The sequence below is a fragment of the Macaca mulatta genome, chromosome 9 (genome assembly GCF_049350105.2).
Source record: "Macaca mulatta isolate MMU2019108-1 chromosome 9, T2T-MMU8v2.0, whole genome shotgun sequence".
Lineage (NCBI taxonomy): Eukaryota > Metazoa > Chordata > Mammalia > Primates > Cercopithecidae > Macaca > Macaca mulatta.
The window spans coordinates 69819605-69836209 of record NC_133414.1 but is presented as its reverse complement, the minus strand read 5'-3'; the positions used below and the strand labels follow the sequence as shown (position 1 = coordinate 69836209).

The 16605-nt window shown below is 53.9% G+C and overlaps 2 protein-coding genes across 9 annotated transcripts in view; one reads left to right on the top strand and one right to left on the bottom strand.

The window, feature by feature from the left end:
* Nucleotides 1-16605, top strand: part of PLAC9 (placenta associated 9) — a 316145-nt gene that overhangs the window by 26090 nt on the left and 273450 nt on the right. The window lies entirely within an intron of this gene.
* Nucleotides 1-16605, bottom strand: part of ANXA11 (annexin A11) — a 46854-nt gene that overhangs the window by 4367 nt on the left and 25882 nt on the right. For 7 of the 8 annotated variants that reach the window (XM_028826418.2, XM_077946457.1, XM_077946458.1 and 4 more), the window contains 10 exons: nt 12711-12773; nt 10748-10863; nt 8949-9341; nt 7212-7299; nt 6871-6965; nt 6071-6184; nt 4533-4623; nt 4039-4118; nt 3854-3910; nt 2455-2548 (listed from right to left, as the gene is read on the bottom strand). In XM_028826418.2, the coding sequence (XP_028682251.1) occupies nt 2455-2548; nt 3854-3910; nt 4039-4118; nt 4533-4623; nt 6071-6184; nt 6871-6965; nt 7212-7299; nt 8949-9341; nt 10748-10863; nt 12711-12765 (1183 nt within the window). In that variant the 5' untranslated portion in view covers nt 12766-12773. Of the gene's footprint in view, nt 1-2454; nt 2549-3853; nt 3911-4038; nt 4119-4532; nt 4624-6070; nt 6185-6870; nt 6966-7211; nt 7300-8948; nt 9342-10747; nt 10864-12710; nt 12774-13127; nt 13319-16605 lie in introns of those variants that run through there. The other variant, XM_077946459.1, reaches the window with a different exon arrangement.

Here is a 16605-nt window from a genome sequence, read left to right as displayed (position 1 = left end):
ACCGGCACCCCACTCTAGGACATCCGGCCTTCAGAACTGCAACAAAATGAACGTCTGTTGCTTAAGCCACCCAGTTTGTGGTATTTTGTCATGGCAGCATGAGCAGACTAACAGAGGACTCACGTGAGGTGGCCTCTGCCCCCAAATCCCCCGCCTCCCACTCTGCTCCCACACCCTGCACGTCCCCAGGCCTGCCTAGCGCTCAAGGAAGCCAGAGATTTCGTCACAAGTCACACACACCACCTGATGTCCCTCTCTGTGTGGTCCTTTTCTCAGGACTGCCAATCTACTTAAGCAAATCGCACCTTAATACCCCTCCAGGGCCCACTCCCACGCACCCCAACACAGTGTCCCCTCTTCTCAAATCCCCCACACCTGCAGTCTCTGCCATTCCTTGGCTTTATTCATGCATCCATCTGTCTTCCTCAGCCTGCCTGGGAGCTGAAGCCCAGCCTGCCCCAGCCAATCTGGCTTTTTCTGCCCACCCCTGCCAGCCCAGCTCGATCTGGGACACGCAAAGCACCCATGGGAGTGGACGGCTGGCTCCTAGAGAGGCAGGCAGCATGATGGAAACCTGGGTCCTGACTCCAGCTCTGACCCAGGACATAAAACTCTCCTTCCCCAGCCTGAGTCTCAGCTTCCATTTGCATATTAAAGTCGTGATTTCTGCTCTATCTGTATCTATCTCAATATCTTCTTCAAATCAGCTCCTCTTTTCTCCTAAGTAATGTTTGTGAAGCCATGGGCTTGATGCACTACTTACATGTTCTGTACTCATTAAAAGAAATAATGATTTAAGATGAAAATGCATTCACTCAGGCTCCATTACAGGATAGTGCAGAGGTTAAAAAGTGTGCTCTGGGGTCGGGTGGCCTGGGTTCAAATCCCAGCTCAGCTGTTACTAGCTGTGCACCCCCACTTCCCTACCACCTTGTGCCTGCTTCCACAGCTGCAAATGGGGAGAGCCACAGTGCCTGCTGTGTGCAGCACAGAGCGGTTGCTGCGTTTTCATCCTCACTGCCCATTGGAGCAGCCCTGGCCACAGCCCACCAGTTGCTCAGTGTGGTCACCATCCTCTGTCCTTGCCTGCCACCTCACACTGGCCTCTAGGACCCCCTTCCTCTGGGTCCTCCTACCTCCCTAGTGGCTCCTTCTTAGTCTCCTCACACAGGTGGGCTCCCCAGTCTCCCTCCCGAGGGGACCTCCTGCAGTCCCAGAGCCTCGGATACCTTCGATTACTCACAGTTCCCTTACCTTTCACGTCCAGGCCAGACCTCTTCTGACCTCCACACTCAGCAACCCAGCAGCCTCCCTGCAGCTCCACCCTGCAGGCACCTAAAGCCAGCTCCACCTACAGTTGCCCCTGTCTCAGTTGAGGGCCATTCTCCCACTGCTTGCCCTAAAGAAACCCTGTGTAATCCTCAACCCCTCTCTCCCCTACATGCCACGTGTCCAATTCATCAGCTAACATGGCCAGAACCTGACACCTCCTCACCACAAGCCCCTACCACCACCGTTCCTTCCCTGGGTCCCTGCAGCAGCCTCCCAACAGGCTTCGCTGCTTGGCCTTGCACCCTTCACTCCATTCTCCGCACCACAGCCAGGGATTCTGCATAGCCTCCTCTGCTCAGAGCCCTCCATTGGCTTCCTATTTTGCTCAGGATAAGTACCCAACTCCGGGAAGTCATCAGCAGGGCCCTCTCCCCTCTCTGCCCTCACCTTCCACTCCTCTTGCTCACTCCACTGCTCCACATGGTCCCCCTTCACTGTTCTCAGTCGTACTGGGAGCCCCAGGCAGGCCTCTGGCCCTGCATCTCCTTTAGGTTTTTAAATCAAATGTCCTGACCTCAGTGGGGATTGGCCCAAGCACCTCCCGGTGGACCCTACCATCACTCCCTACCCGTTTCCAGCTGTTTTCCTCTACAGGATTTACCATGTGATACAGATTTTATTTCATTGTTGTTTACTGTCTGTCTCTCCAAATGAGAAGGTGCAGCCCATGGGACACAGACTCTGCAGTGCCCTGCCCCCCGACCATGGCCCCAAACTTGCTCCACCACCTGACGGACTGACCCATAGGGAAGTGAGATTTACATCTGTTGAATGAATGAGTAAATGAATGGCACCCAGTATTGTTGCTATCACTGCTTCTTATGCCAGGCTTTGGAAAACACTGGACTGGGTGCTCCCAAAGGACTCTCCCAACTCTTGACATTCCACATTCCCACGTACAAAGATACCAAGTTTCTACACCAGAGGAACCTCCAGAACTGGATGTTTGCAGAACTCAGGAAACCCTCTGACAGTGTCTTTTAAATCCCCACCAGGGGGCTTTTTTGAGGAGGCGAAAACCCCATGCAGGAAGGAACTGCCAAGTGTTCCCATAGCTTTGTTTCCCCACAATCCCGACTGCCCTCAACTAACTGGCCTCAGGGGGACCCTGGCCTGACTTACCTGCCACCAGGTGGGCCCGGCTCCGGGAGCACAGAACCGCATTGAACTTGGACTCGTCTGTTCCCAGGCGGTTCTCCCCGGCCGCATACAGTTCCTGGAGAGAGAGGAAGATGTACATGCGGCACAGGCCACACCCAGACCCCAGGCCCACGTCACCCAGGAGAGCCTGGTAAACTTCTGAAGGTTTGAGCCTAAAGTATTTGCCAATTTGCAACCTCTGAACTAGATGGCCTCTAACGTGCCTGCTAGGCCTCAGGTAGCAGCCCTGAAAAAGAGCAGAAAGCAGCAATCAGGGGCTGAGATCCCACAGGTCAAGATGACGCCAAAGCAGGTCTGAACTGAGAAGGCAGAGCATGAGACAATTTCTGCCCTGCTAAAACTGGCACGCAAAACTCTCGCTGGAGCAAAAGCCAGAGCCCTGAGCCCCAGGGGTGTCCAGCTCTGACTCCCAGAATGGGAATGGATGTCACCAGCCAGAGAGACACTGAATAAGGCAGACCCCTGCAGGAGCAGCAGGGCAGAGACCAGGGCAGAGGCAGGTGCTAACTGGGCACGGAGGACCGAGCCAGGGGTATAGGCCCTTGTCCGGGCTCTGCCTCTAGCTTTCAGTTAGGAACAGTGCTCAACTTTTTTGAGCCTCAGTTTCCTCATCTGGAAAGCAAAAGGACCAGTCCAGAGGAGTAGCTCTCCTCCAGTCCTAACAAGGGGGCACTCCTTGGGGTCTCATTCGAAACCTGCAGATGGTAGAGATAATTAGACCACTGGCAGCTCCTGGTGAATGCCCTGCCATGGATGACAAGGGCAGTGAAGGGGGACAGAGAGGTATGGCTAACTCTACCCCACCAGGAAGTCATGGCTCTGCCCTGCCATAACACTACGGTTGAAATTCATTAGCGGGAAACCCAAACTTTTCTAGAGAGTAGCTCAGATGCCTGGTCTGCTTGGACGTTTCCCCTTTTGTCTGCAACTCACAAGGTGGACAAGGACAGAATTCTAAGGCTGCTCAACTAATGTGGCAGCTGGTTTCTAGGCTCAAACCCTCAAAAAACTAATAGGCAAGTGCAAATTCTGCCCCTTTGCAAACAATGGTATGTGCAACTAAACATGGGGAAAGTACGCAGTCGCACGAAATCCCACATCCAAAACCGTGATCTATCAACTGCTGAAATACTAATTATCTCACATGTTCCTTCCCGTAGGTGGGGAAGGTGAAGCCCAGGAGGTCAGACGACCTGCTCTAGGTCATACAGTTGAGCAGTTCAGCACGTCTGAAACTCGTGGCATCTGCAACCCACTGCTTATCTATTGTTCTTTCCACCCTAGGGCACCTCTCTCAGGAAGCAAGAAAGCGAGGTACACCCTGCTTTAGGAAGTCCAGGGGCTTGGCCATCACACTCACCTGGGCATCTCTCTGGGCGAGGGACATGTCCACATTTGTGCTTTCATCACGGTTTCCCTGAAAGGAAGCAGGTGTATGGTCAAGCCCACTCCTTCCCCATTTCTTTTCCCTTTCCTCATTGCTGGGATCCCATCTCTTTGACTTCCATGGCTTGGGGGCCCCGAGCCCTGTCGTGGGAAAAGTACCTGAGAGAGAGAGATGAGGAGCCGCTGGAAGTGCCCTGATGTGTCGCTTCGAATGGCCTCTTCCAGGGTCTTTTTGAATTCTGAAAGGGAGAAGCAAAGAAGGTCCACCCTGTAGCTCTGTTTATGGAGCTGCCCATTGCAAAACACTGTAGTGGGGAGAATAAGGCTAGAGGTCTCGGCTCGGGCTCAAGAGAGCAAACAGCCCACATGGCCCTCCAGGGATATACAAGCCTGCGACCTCCAGGCTGACCTGGGCTCTAGTCAGCCTTGGCCCAAACCACATCCAGGTTTCCCCTGGCGCTCCCTTACTTTAGTCATTTGCACCATGTATACACAGAAGGAACGGTTGGGTGTTGGGTCAAAGCCCAGTGTGCTGGGGGTGGCAGAAGATAGGTTGATAAGAAGGCCAGGAAGGAGTAAGAGGCCCTAGGAGAGAGTGAGGCCATAGCCCCGAGAGCACAGGGATCTGCAGAGGGCAGAGGGAGTGGTGTCACCTGCTTTGTAGGCTCTGTTTAATTCTCGGATGTGCTCATTGCTGCGGGAAGCGAGGATCTCAATCAGGCAGGCTTCATCAGTGCCAACCCCCTGCAGGGGCAGAGAATACAACCAACCATGCGCTTGTTCCAGCAGCCTTACCAGCACCCGGGAAGGAGAGTGGGGCCATGCTGCTGCCTGGACCCCAGGGCCAAACCCCAGCAACAGAGGCCCCTGACACAGAGACACACCCTCCAGCTACTCCCAGGCTTAAGGAAGTCAGCTCCTCTCCACAGCCCGGGCAAGCACACTGACAGTGGCAGCGGTGATGAGTAGGGTTCACACAAAGGGGCACTCCCATGGATCAGAAAACTGAGCATCAGAGAGGGGTACTGGCTGGTCCAAGGCCACACAGTAAATGGTTGGGTTACACACAGGCCTGCGGGACTGTACTGCCTGCCCTAGCCGGCGGGGTGCACACAGGACTTCGCGACTGCGCTGCCTGCCCTCGCCCGCGGGGTGCACACAGAGCTTCGGGACTGCGCTGCCTGCCCTCGCCCGCGGGGTGCACACAGAGCTTCGGGACTGCGCTGCCTGCCCTCGCCCGTGGGGTGCACACAGAGCTTCGGGACTGCGCTGCCTGCCCTCGCCCGCGGGGTGCACACAGAGCTTCGGGACTGCGCTGCCTGCCCTCGCCCGCGGGGTGCACACAGGACTTCGCGACTGCGCTGCCTGCCCTCGCCCGCGGGGTGCACACAGAGCTGTGGTCCTGTGCTGCCTGCCCTTGCCCGTGGGGTGCACACAGAGCTGTGGGACTGCACAGAATGGACAGGATCCGCCCCTCAGTCAAAACCCACAGGACTGGAGGAAACAGTGAGCCCAAGTTGGGCCCGTCAGAACCTGCCCCTGTTTGGAGATCCTGCTGGATTCTTCTGGAGCTGGGTCTCATAGGTAGGCGGAGAGTGGTCAACAGGCACCCCTCCCCAACCCCGCATGAAGCAGCCATGGCAGGAGAAGCACAGAAACGGACAGAAGAGCAGGCGCTCAGGAGAGGCAGAGACTAGAGAGACGTCTGGCCTGGCCCTCTCCATGCCAGGCAGCTTGGCTTTACCCACATAACTGATTCTCCACCTTTGTTCTTCTTAAACCGAAGTGTGTTTCTGTCATTTGCTAGTAACAGAGTCCTAAAGAATGGGAACGATACCAACCATGGCCTCCTACCCCTCTGCTTACCACAGACTTGCCACCTTCAAACCCTAGCTCCACCATTTCTTTAAGATGGAGAGAGACCAGATAGAGAGAGACTTAAGGCTCCCTGATGATGACGGGTGCATCACTCGCCTCTTGGGGAAATCACAGGGAATTCCCTTTTCTACAGCATGTGGACTCTAACCCAGGAAGGCCTGGGAGCCATACTGATAACAGCAGCTAATGAGTGGGCTAGAACACAGCACACTGTCCAGGCCTCCTTCTGGGCTGTGTGTCCACATGCATGAATGCATGAAAACACACACACACACACACACACACACACACACACACACACACACACACACACCTTGATGGCTTCCTTTATCTCATATACGTCAAAGAGGACTGGGGTCTTCATCAGAGCCAAGATTGTCTTCTCAAAGTTTCCTGACAGTTCAGATTTCAGATCTTTGATCAAATCCTGATTGGATATTCAAACAAACAAACAAACAAACAAAGTCTATTTTAAAAATCCACAGGAGGTGACTACTAAGAGCCATATCCCAGATTCAAGGAGCAGCGGCACGGACATCCCCCAGGGGCCCGAGAGAAAAGCCTGCTCTCAGGCCTGCCCCAAACCTCCCGAATCAGAGACCACATTTTACCAAGATGCCCAGAGGATCGGTGACACATTGAAGTGTGAGAAGCACTGGGCTAGAACATGAATCTAATCAATATTTACCCAATTTTTACCTTTCTAAGATTCAAAACCCCAGAAGTTCAAAATGCGCTCATACATGCCCCTCGTACTTGGGCAGTGCTCACAGCCTTTCCCTGCAAAGTTCTTACATCAGCTAAACCCCCCAGGGTGGTCATGAAGAGGGCAGGGGAAGGAAAATGATGTGGCCACAACCTTAGTGAGATGTGGCAGAGCAAGGGCTAGAACCCAGGGCTAGATGTCTGGAGCCTCTCAGCAAACCTTGGCACCCTGTGGCATCCTTCATCTCCCAACGATGTCACCTGCTGGGTGGGCAGAAGGAAATGCCCTCCTGCTCCTTACTGTCCATCCGGGAGACCCGGACCCACCCAAGAAAAAGCAGGGGTGAGCAGGGCTGTGCTGAGCTCAGGACACGCCTCGCTGTCCCGCGCCCCCACCCCGCAGCTTGCCTTGCCGTAAGCTGTCTTGAAGGAAAGGAGGATCTGCTGCCGCTGCTTGTTGGAGCGACTCCCCAGGCAGTCAATGATAGCCTGCTCATCCGTCCCTGGAGGAAGAGGCAGCAGGAGTGGGTCGGGCAGGGGTTATGAGATGCTCTGCAGCTGAGACTTCCCTGGCCTGGGTGCCTCAACTGTTCTGGGCATGCCAGGCGCAATCCCACATCCATCTTCTCTTTTATTACCACTGGGGCCAGGTCTGCGTCCCCCAGCTACCCTAGCCCATAGAGCCACTGTGAAACTGCCTGGGGAATAGGGGGCAGGGGGTAGGATTTGAGCCACCCAGGGTCTCTTACCAATGCCTTTCATGGCCTTCCGCAGGACCTCGGCATCTCGCAGGGGGTCAAAGCCAGGAGCATCAGCGATGGTGCCTCGGCTTCCAAACTACTCGGACAAACAGTCACAGGTAAGATGATACGTATGACACCTTCCCCAGATTCAAGACTGCTCCACCCCTAGACTCTGGGAACAGCCCTTTCTCTAAGAGTTGGAGTATCTAAAGGAACCCACAGTCAACAATGCAGAGGACTCTACGCCAAGTCTGCCTAACTTGACTGTTATCTGGCCTTGTGTTCTAGTACGGAAGCTTTTTCCTGGCTCCAGTGGCTGGGAGCCCACCTATAGCCGAAACCTGACGCTGTAAATCTGCCCAGTGCCCAGGTCCTCCAGGGCTGGGGCTCAGGCTCCCGATGAAGGGCAAGCCTCAGGAGCAGGGGCTGTGGCCTCTCTCATAGATGACTGGTCTCCACAGCACGTGAGCACACGTGGGTACTCCTAACTGGGCTGGCTAGCCCATGTGGACCCTCCAGCAGATGCAGGTATTCAGACTCCACAACTGTGCATGGCAGCCTGACGACCTCTTGATCTAGCACTGGTTCCCTGGCACTGTTCTCTAGACTAAAACTTGCCGGACTTCCTCCAGACCCTGACAGCTGCACAACCCAGCAAATTTGAACTTTCCAGGTTATACTGTCTCCCAGTGGATTGTCTTCCTAGGAGCTGGTACAAACTGGTTATAACACAATTATGGGGGCAGCTCAGGGAAAAGATAAGGGAGAGAGGCTGGAGGATGGCACAGGGGTGGGGGAACATGTGGGTATGGAAGGGAAGGAGGAAAGGAGACCCTCTGTCCAAAAATAGTCATCAAGCACATACCATATCCCTGTGCTGGCTGGTTGGGCCATATAACCATGACAACGAATTCTAGGCTCTGCAAACATGAACTGTTCTCCAAAATGAGCCAAGATCAACCCTGGAGGAACTGCCAACATTTTCCCTACCCAAAGGGAATTTTAAGAATCCTCCAAAACCCGTCTGTGGGGGGCGCATATCAAGGACTGGAGATGCTGTTGGGCACAAAGGCTTAAGACAGGTGGCCTGGGCAGTTCTTACAAAACACACAGCCCAGGCAGTGAATGACACAGAGGAATAAGGAGTACTCGCCAGGAGCGTTCTGACCCAACTCGCATGTGGAGTGTCTCATCACACTGGGAGAAACAGGGCAGCTCCCTTGGGCCTTAAGCAACACAACCCAGAGGTGGGGAGTCTGCAAGAAGGTGCCGCTCTTTGTTTTTCTGTTTCTCGTTGTTGTTGTTGTTGTTTGTTTGTTTGTTTTAAAGACAGGGTCTTACTCTGTTGCCTAGGCTGGAGTGCAGTGGCATGATCCCGGCTCACTGCAACCTCTGTCTCCTGGGCTCAGATGATCCTCCCACCTCAGCCTCCTGAGTAGCTGGGCCTACAGGCGCACACCACCATGCCTAGCTATTTTTTTTCTATTTTTAGTAGAGACAGGGTTTCACCATTTTGCCCAGATTGGTCTTGAACTCCTGGGCTCAAGCGATCTGCCCACCTCAGCTTCCCAAAGTGCTGGGATTACAGGCACGAGCCACTGTACCTGGCCGACACTCTTTGTTAAAACAAGAAGTTGCAGCTGGAGGCCTGCGCCTTTCCCTGTCTCCCCATCTACTGGACCATGTGTCTCCAGTCTTTGGGGCCCAGGCCTGGGCCGAGGGAGGCAGTGGGCTGACACTCACCTGGGTTGGAGGCACAGCGGGGGTGACGGTCCCAGACCCTGGGTATCCTGGGTAGCTCGGCACTGGCTGCTGCTGCTGCCCAGGGAGTGGCACTGGAGGCTGACCGGGGTAGGTCACTGGTGGCTGCCCAGGGTAGGCCCCTGGGGGCTGTTGTCCGGGGGGTGGCATGGGCTGGCCCGGCACAGGGGCCCCTGGGTATGGCGGATATGAGGGCATCCCGGAGGATGGGTTTCCTCCTGGGGGTGGATACATCCCATAGGGAGGAACAGGCTGCTGGGCAGAGGGGGGCTGCCCGAACCCCCCAGGGGGCACTGGTGGGTAGCCAGCCCCAGGGGCCCCAGGGTACAGGTTGGGCACGTTGGCTCCTCCAAACGTCCCAGACATGTTGGCCGCCTGCAAGGACACAAAGCAGAGCATGAGGCCAACGGGCCCCATTGCACTCTGTCCCTCCACGCTTTTTCATATCTAAGCCAAGTCAGTCCTCACAGCGTCTCCGCTTGTGGAACATGAAGTACCGTTATACCTATTTCACAGACCACAGAATGAGTTTACTTGCTCAAAGCTACACAGCCAGTAAACAGTGCGGCTGGATGCAAACCAGAGATCCTCACCCTCTTCTGCAGGGGAAATGCCTTCCCTCTCCACATGGCTGCTCCTCCCATCCCAGACCACCTGGGTGAAGGTTAACAGCTCACTGCCCAAGAAGGCATGTGGGTCTCATACTCAGGGTTGGGGGCACCGCCATCACATCAGCCTGCTACCCACAGACACCTCTGGCAGGCATGTTCAGGTGAATCTGCACTCACCAAGAATAAAAGCCTAAATCCTTAGGATGAATAGCCTCCTCCACCCTGCAAGAGCTGGACCCCCAGACTTCATTTCTCATCTCATCCCCTCGCCTTTCCACTTTAGCCACACTGGCCTCTCCTCCCTGTCCCCAAGCACCTCAGGCCCCCTGGCACCTCAGGGCACTGGCATTCCCTAGACATCCATACAGCACTTCCTTCCCCTGCTGCAGGTCTTTGCTCACACATCCTCTTTTCAGCCAGACCCACCTTACTGCCAACTTAAAATCATTATCCCTCCATCACCCCACCCCCACTCCTGACCCCTTTACCCTGCTCATCTTGTTCCCATGGCACCTACACTTTCAATAACAACACATCGTTGACTTAAGTTACTGCTTGTCAACGATGATAAATGCAGCACGGCCGAGATTTTTGTTTGTTTTATTCACATATCCCCAGTGCCTAGAACTGGGCCTGGCACAAATTAGGGTGTGTACTAGTTGCATACTTTCCTCTAAGCATACGTTTGTTTTCAAGTCATAAAATGTATTATTTTAAAAGCAAAACAACAAATTTAAAAAGTAGCATGTCTGCCCAAGACACCTGCCACACACCCACCCAGGCCTAACCACAAGAGCCCTCCATATGTACACACACGCACACGCAGGTACATGAATGTGGATACTCATATATAGCACATGCATGCACACTCATGCACACACCCTCACCACCCTCCCGACCCTAACCCCGCAGGGCTAAAACGGACCTGTGAGATCACCTTGTTCCCCCCCCCCCCCCATTTTACAGATGGGAAAAGTGAGACCCAGACAGGGGCAGAGAGCGGGTGGCAGAAGCCTGATGAAAACCCTGTTCTGAGGTACAGCTCAACACACCACACACCACAGCAACACACACACAGACAATTCTGGAGCCCCAGAGGCCAGCAGCTTTGATTCCTCTGGCCACGCAGGCGTGGCCCCAGGGCTGCCTCAGCAGGAAGGCTGGACTCACCATTCCCGAGAGGTAGTCCTGGTTGAACTGTCCCGCATAGCTGGCCACGTTATCCAGTCCAATGGGAGGCATGCTGGGCGGAGGAGGGTAGGCAGCACCTCCCCAGGGACCACCACCTGAAAGCAACATCAAGCCATTTAGCCCCTACTAGTCCCCCAACCACACGGGGAAAGGCAGAGATGCGAGCTCCCAGGTGGTCAGGAAGGGAGGCCCAGTAGAGCCTCGAGCCTCGGGACCCCACAGACCACATGAAAACACCAGGGGGAAAGTCTCCCCCTAGCCCACTGGCAGAGGAGGGGACACCTTCCCCTCTTCTCAGGGAGGAAGGTGGAGTTCCCCAATCACTCCCAAGACCCTCTGTGGGGTATTAAGGAGGTTGGGAAAGCCCGGGCAGGCTCTGCCCTCCCGAGTTCACCATCATGGAGCGGGAGGACAGACAAAGACAGACTGTTGTGGGACACCACACTGAGCCCATGTCAGAGGTGACCATAGGGAGCTCTGAGATTTCAGTAATGCGAAGGCATTGGCGGGAGGGGCTTTGGCTGTTGGCTATTACAAGTCTGTAAAAGGCAGGGAGAAGCAGGATAAGAGGCTGGAGGGAGACGGGGCTGGGTCATGGTAAACACAGATACCAGTCCACAAGAGGACAGGAAGAAACAGAGGTGAAAAGCCCACTCTGAAACCAGCAGGACCGGTATGTGCCCTGGGGCAAGGCTTTCACCCTCCTTAGGCTTGTTTACTCAGCTGACAAATGGGCTCATAGTGAGTGTATGCCTAGACTGCTGTGACGAAGACTGAGTTAATGCCTGCAGGGCTCAGCTGGGTGCCCGATGGGCATTCGACATCTCTGGCCTGTTAGATGCTTTCCTGTCCATGGCAGCTTCGGATCGGCTCTTCATCTCCAGGGCTCCAGACCCTCTAGGAAGAACCCTCCCTAAATCTCCTGCCTCCTTCTCTGTTGCTACTCAGAGGCTGTTCAGCTGTGCTAGCAAAGGTGGCAGTGGCAGGATTTCTACTATGGAGAGGGAACCGAGGCCAGTGCCAGCCAACCTGGGGTGGGCTTGTTCAGAGGGCAGTGGCCCAGTTCAGCCCCTAACGTGCTCTGGGACAGCAGCTGAGCCACCTCTCGGTCTGAGTTTGTTCTTCACCTGCTGAATGGGAGGGAAGGTAAATGGCCTGCAGGTCAGTGGTGCTCAAACCACAGGATCTCAGCTCCAGAGAAATGAATGATGCCTGGGGGTCCCCTGGGGCGAGGGGCAGCAGCTCAGGCACCCTCAAGATGACCTCCCCTTGGTCCCATGAGCCCTCGTATTTCCTTTCCCATAGTGGGGACCAAATCTCATTTGAGGACCAAAAGGGGCCAGGGCCAGAGAAGATGACTTCTCCATGTGACTACCCACAGCTCCTGCAGAAAACAGGGAATGAGTGACCTTCGACCCTTAGCATCTGCCTCCACTTCCTCTCTTGGCAAGGGGGATCTTGTTGCTGCAAACCCATACACCTTGAACAGAGGGTAGGAGAGGTGGCAAGGGACAACCATCACCTAGCAATGCTTTGGAGGGCACCACGTCAGAGGCTCTGCCTGCCTATCTCATCAGTATCCAGGACCACCTAATGAGGGAGAAATCCCTAAAGCAATTTTGCAGAGAAGAAAACTGAGTCTCAAAGTGACAGCATTTGCCTACTGTTACTAGAGAGTAAGGCAAGACACCCAGCCCCGGGCCTGGGCCAGAGCTTTCTGGAGCCAGTTTCAAACCCAGGCCTCCCATGGCCTCAGCCTCAATGCTCTTCTCCAGCCCCTGCCCCCACTGGCTGTCCCTCTGCTCCTGTTGTCCTCTCCTCCCCTGCTGGGCTGTGCCGGCAGGGGAGGAGGGGAGGGAGGAAACTACTGTTCTCCCCTCTCCACTCCCAGCCACTGTACAGAGGCAGCATTCACTCTCCTCCCCACCCCAGACCCTCTTACCTGGTGCAGCTGGTGGGTAGCCGCCTGGGGGCGGGGGATAGCCAGGGTAGCTCATGGTTAGATCTGGAAGAGAAGAGGAAAGCACATTCAGGCTCGGCCTGGGAGCCCCTGCTGGCCTGTGGGAGCCCGCTTCTCAAGAGGGCAGCCACCCCCACAACTGGGACCCTGCAGGAAAAGCTGCTGTATCTGCCCTGCTTGTCGCAGCCCAGTTCACTGCCCCCTGCTGGCGCCTCCAGCTAGAAACAGTACCCACCAGCATGCTGCCTGACTTCTGGGCCAGGGCCACACCCCTGGCCCCACCCACAGTGACAGGATTCACTGCCCACCAGGATGTTCCCTTGAAAGTCCCTCTCACTGAAGCTTTGCTCCTGCCTCTGCTGGCAAGGGTGCAGTGTGCCTCTGGGTCTGTTCTCCCACCTCAGAGCTAGAGACGCACTGCCTCATTCTCAGGGCTCCAAGTCTGTCTATTTGTCTTCCTGTGTCCTTATTGCCATCCCTCCAGCAACAGGGGAAGTCAGAGGCCCCTGTCTCTCTTCATTCTCCAACCTCTGGTTTATCAGGCAAGGGGACCTGGTAAGGTATGGAATCATCATTCCTAGAAGCAAAAAGGGCCCTCAGGAGGTTCATCTGATGCAGGGTGAAGAACCAGGGCAAATGAGGCAGCACCACCCTGCTTCTGCAGCAGAGGCTGCTAAGAGAAATAAGTGATTTGGAGATCTGTCAGTAAGGGAAGAAGAGAGGCCTGGACAGGTGCAAGGTGAGACACCTGCTCTCATGAAGTCCCTCTGAACATGGATCCCTTGGCAATGTGCCATTCCAGTTAAATTGCAAGAAGGGACACCAGCCACATTGTGCAACCTGCCTGCTCTTGCTAATAGCAGCTGCTGCTGCAGTTTGCAGAGACACCCAATGGCAGGCAGGCATGTGAGGAAACCTGCAGCCTCCCTCAACAATCACACCTGCTCGTCTTGGGTACGTGGTTTCTTTTTACACACTGGGTCTCACGCTGCAATGCATATCAGAATCACCTGATGGGATTGTTAAAACACATTGCTGGGCTCCACCACCAAGAGTTTCTGAGACAGTAGAACCAGTTTTTGCATTTTGAACAAGTTCCCAAATGATGTTACTGGTCCAGGGAACCCACTTTGAAGACCACTGTTCTGGCCATGCCATCCAACTATAAGAGTCTAGTTGCCCTTCATATCTATCTTGAAGAACTGGGCATGTTGGGTTTTGTTTGTTTGAAACAGGGTCTTGCTCTGTCACCCAGGCTGGAGTGCACTGGCACAATCATGGCTCACTGCAGCCTTGACCTCCTGGGCTCAGGTAATCCTCCCGCCTCAGCCTCCTAAAGACATGTGCCACCATACCCAGCTAATCTTTTTTTTTTTTTTTTTTTTTGAGAGTCTTACTATGTTGCCCAGGCTGGTATATGCTATTCTTTTTATTTTATTATTTTTTGAGTATTTTAATTTAATTTTTTTTTTTTTTGAGGCGGAGTCTTGCTCTGTCACCCAGGCTGGACTGCAGTGGCGCAATCTCGGCTCACTGCAAGCTCCGCCTCCTGGGTTCACACCATTCTCCGGCCTCAGCCTCCTGAGAAGCTGGGACTATAGGCGCCCACCACCATGCCTGGCTAATTTTTTGTATTTAGTAGAGATGGGGTTTCACTGTGTTAGCCAGGATGGTCTTGATCTCCTGACCTTGTGGTCTGCCAGCCTCGGCCTCCCAAAGTGCTGGGATTACAGGTGTGAGCCACTGTGCCCAGCCTATGCTGTTCTTTTTAAGTTTTTATTATTTATTTATTTTTTTTTGAGACAGGGTCTCACTCTGTAACCCAGGCTGAGTGCAATGGTGTGATCTCGGCTCACTGCAACCTCTGCCTCCTGTGTTCAAGTGATTCCCCTGCCTCAGCCTCCCAAGCAGCTGGGATTACAGGTGCCCGCCACCATGCCTGGATAATTTTTGTATTTTTAGTAGAGACGGGGTTTCACCATGTTGGCCAGGCTGGTCTCGAACTCCTGACCTCAGGTGATCTGCCCGCCTTGGCTTCCCAAAGTATTAAGACTACAGGCATGAGCCACCATGCCTGGCCTATTTTTATTTTTCAGACAGGGTCTCACTCTATCACCCAGGCTGGAGTGCAGTGGTGCGATCTCAGCTCACTGTAACCTCCGCCTCCTGGGATCAAGGGATTCTTGTGCCTCAGCCTCCAACAGGAGGGCGCAACTATCCCAGCTAATTTTTTATTTTTAGTAGAGATGGAATTTCGCCATGTTGGTCAGACTGGTCTGAACTCCTGGCCTCAAGTGATCTGCCTGCCTCGGCCTCCCAGAGTGTGGGGATTACAGGCATGAGCCACCGTGCCTGGCCTACATGCTGTTTTTAAGGAAGCCAAAGAACTTCCTTAAGGTACCACCAGTCCCCATAGGGTGGGTCTGGTTTTCAGCCCTATGGGTGTAGTCATTTGTTTGGGTCAGTGGGTCCAGGGGTGACTGTAGGCAAAGCCCTACGGCTTTGGAGAGAGCTGGAATTGGCTCCCTGTAGTGTGGACCAAGGACCTACTCCTTGCACAGCTTTCGGTCTCTCTGAGCCCCTAAGCACGTGGTGGATGAGGTCCCCGGTGGCATCACCTTCAGAGAGGGTGTGACTCACGTCCCTGAGGCTGGGTGGGCTGTCAGTACAAAGCCCTCCCCGTCCCGGCCCCAACTTGATCCTTCTTGCCCAGACTCTGCCAAACCCTCCGACTTCACTGGTGAGGAGGTAACCTGGGGGATGTAAACAACCAGTGGGCCAGGAACCTTCTAATAGGAGGAACTGCCCCACAGGTGAGCAGGAAGAGCCGGGATGGTGTCTCTGTCACCTTCCTCTCTGGAGACACCACTAGGCAGGACCTTTGAGCACCAAAGGCACTCTCCACTCCTGGCCTCCTCTCAGAGAAATGAAGCCAAAAGCTCCATCCACAGCCAGGCCAGGGAAAAAACCCGAGAAACAAAAGTTGGATACCACCCTGTTCCTTACACCAAGTAAATTCCAGCCAGGCCAAAGAATGCAATGAAAGAAGTAGCCCCAAGAACCAAAGGCAGAAAATAAAATTTCAGCATAAGAGACAAACTTAAAAAAAAAAAAAAAAAGTGAGAAAAAAACCTAGGAAAAAAGTTTTATTAATATAGTAAGAAAAAGATCAACAACCACTAGAGAAACTGTCAAATGATGTGAACAGATCTGGCAGTTACAGAAAAGGAGCTGAAGATGTTTACCTTCAGCAATATGCTGAGGAAATCACCAATTAAAAATACACAGATGTCAGCCGGGCACAGCGGCTCACGCCTGTAATCCCAACACTTTGGGAGGCTGAGGTGGGCGGATCACCTGAGGTCTGGAGTTTGAGACCAGCCTGGCCATGATGAAACCCTGTCTCTACTAAAAATATAAAAATTAGCCGGGCGTGGTGGCAGGTGCCTGTAATACCAGTTACTCGGGAGGCTGAGGCAGCAGAATGGCTGGAACCTGGGAGGCGGAGGTTGCAGTGAGCCAAGATTGCGCCACTGCACTCCAGCCTGGGCGACAGAGCAAGAGACTCTGTCTCCAAAATAAATAAATAAATAAAATACAGAGATGTCAAAATTTTAAATTTAAAATGACACACCTTTGACTCAGCAACTCTACTTCTGTAAGTGTCTTTCCTAGACACACACCTGTGTGAAAAGTCATACAGACGTGAACTTTACTACAGCCTATCTGCAACAACTCCTAAACCTCCACCAATGAGGCTGGTTAAATAAACCACAAGAGATCCAACAATGGATACTCTGTAGCTATTTCTGGAATTAGCCAGCTCTGTACATGGAAAGATGAAATGATCACCATTATGAATCAAGGTGCAGTACTG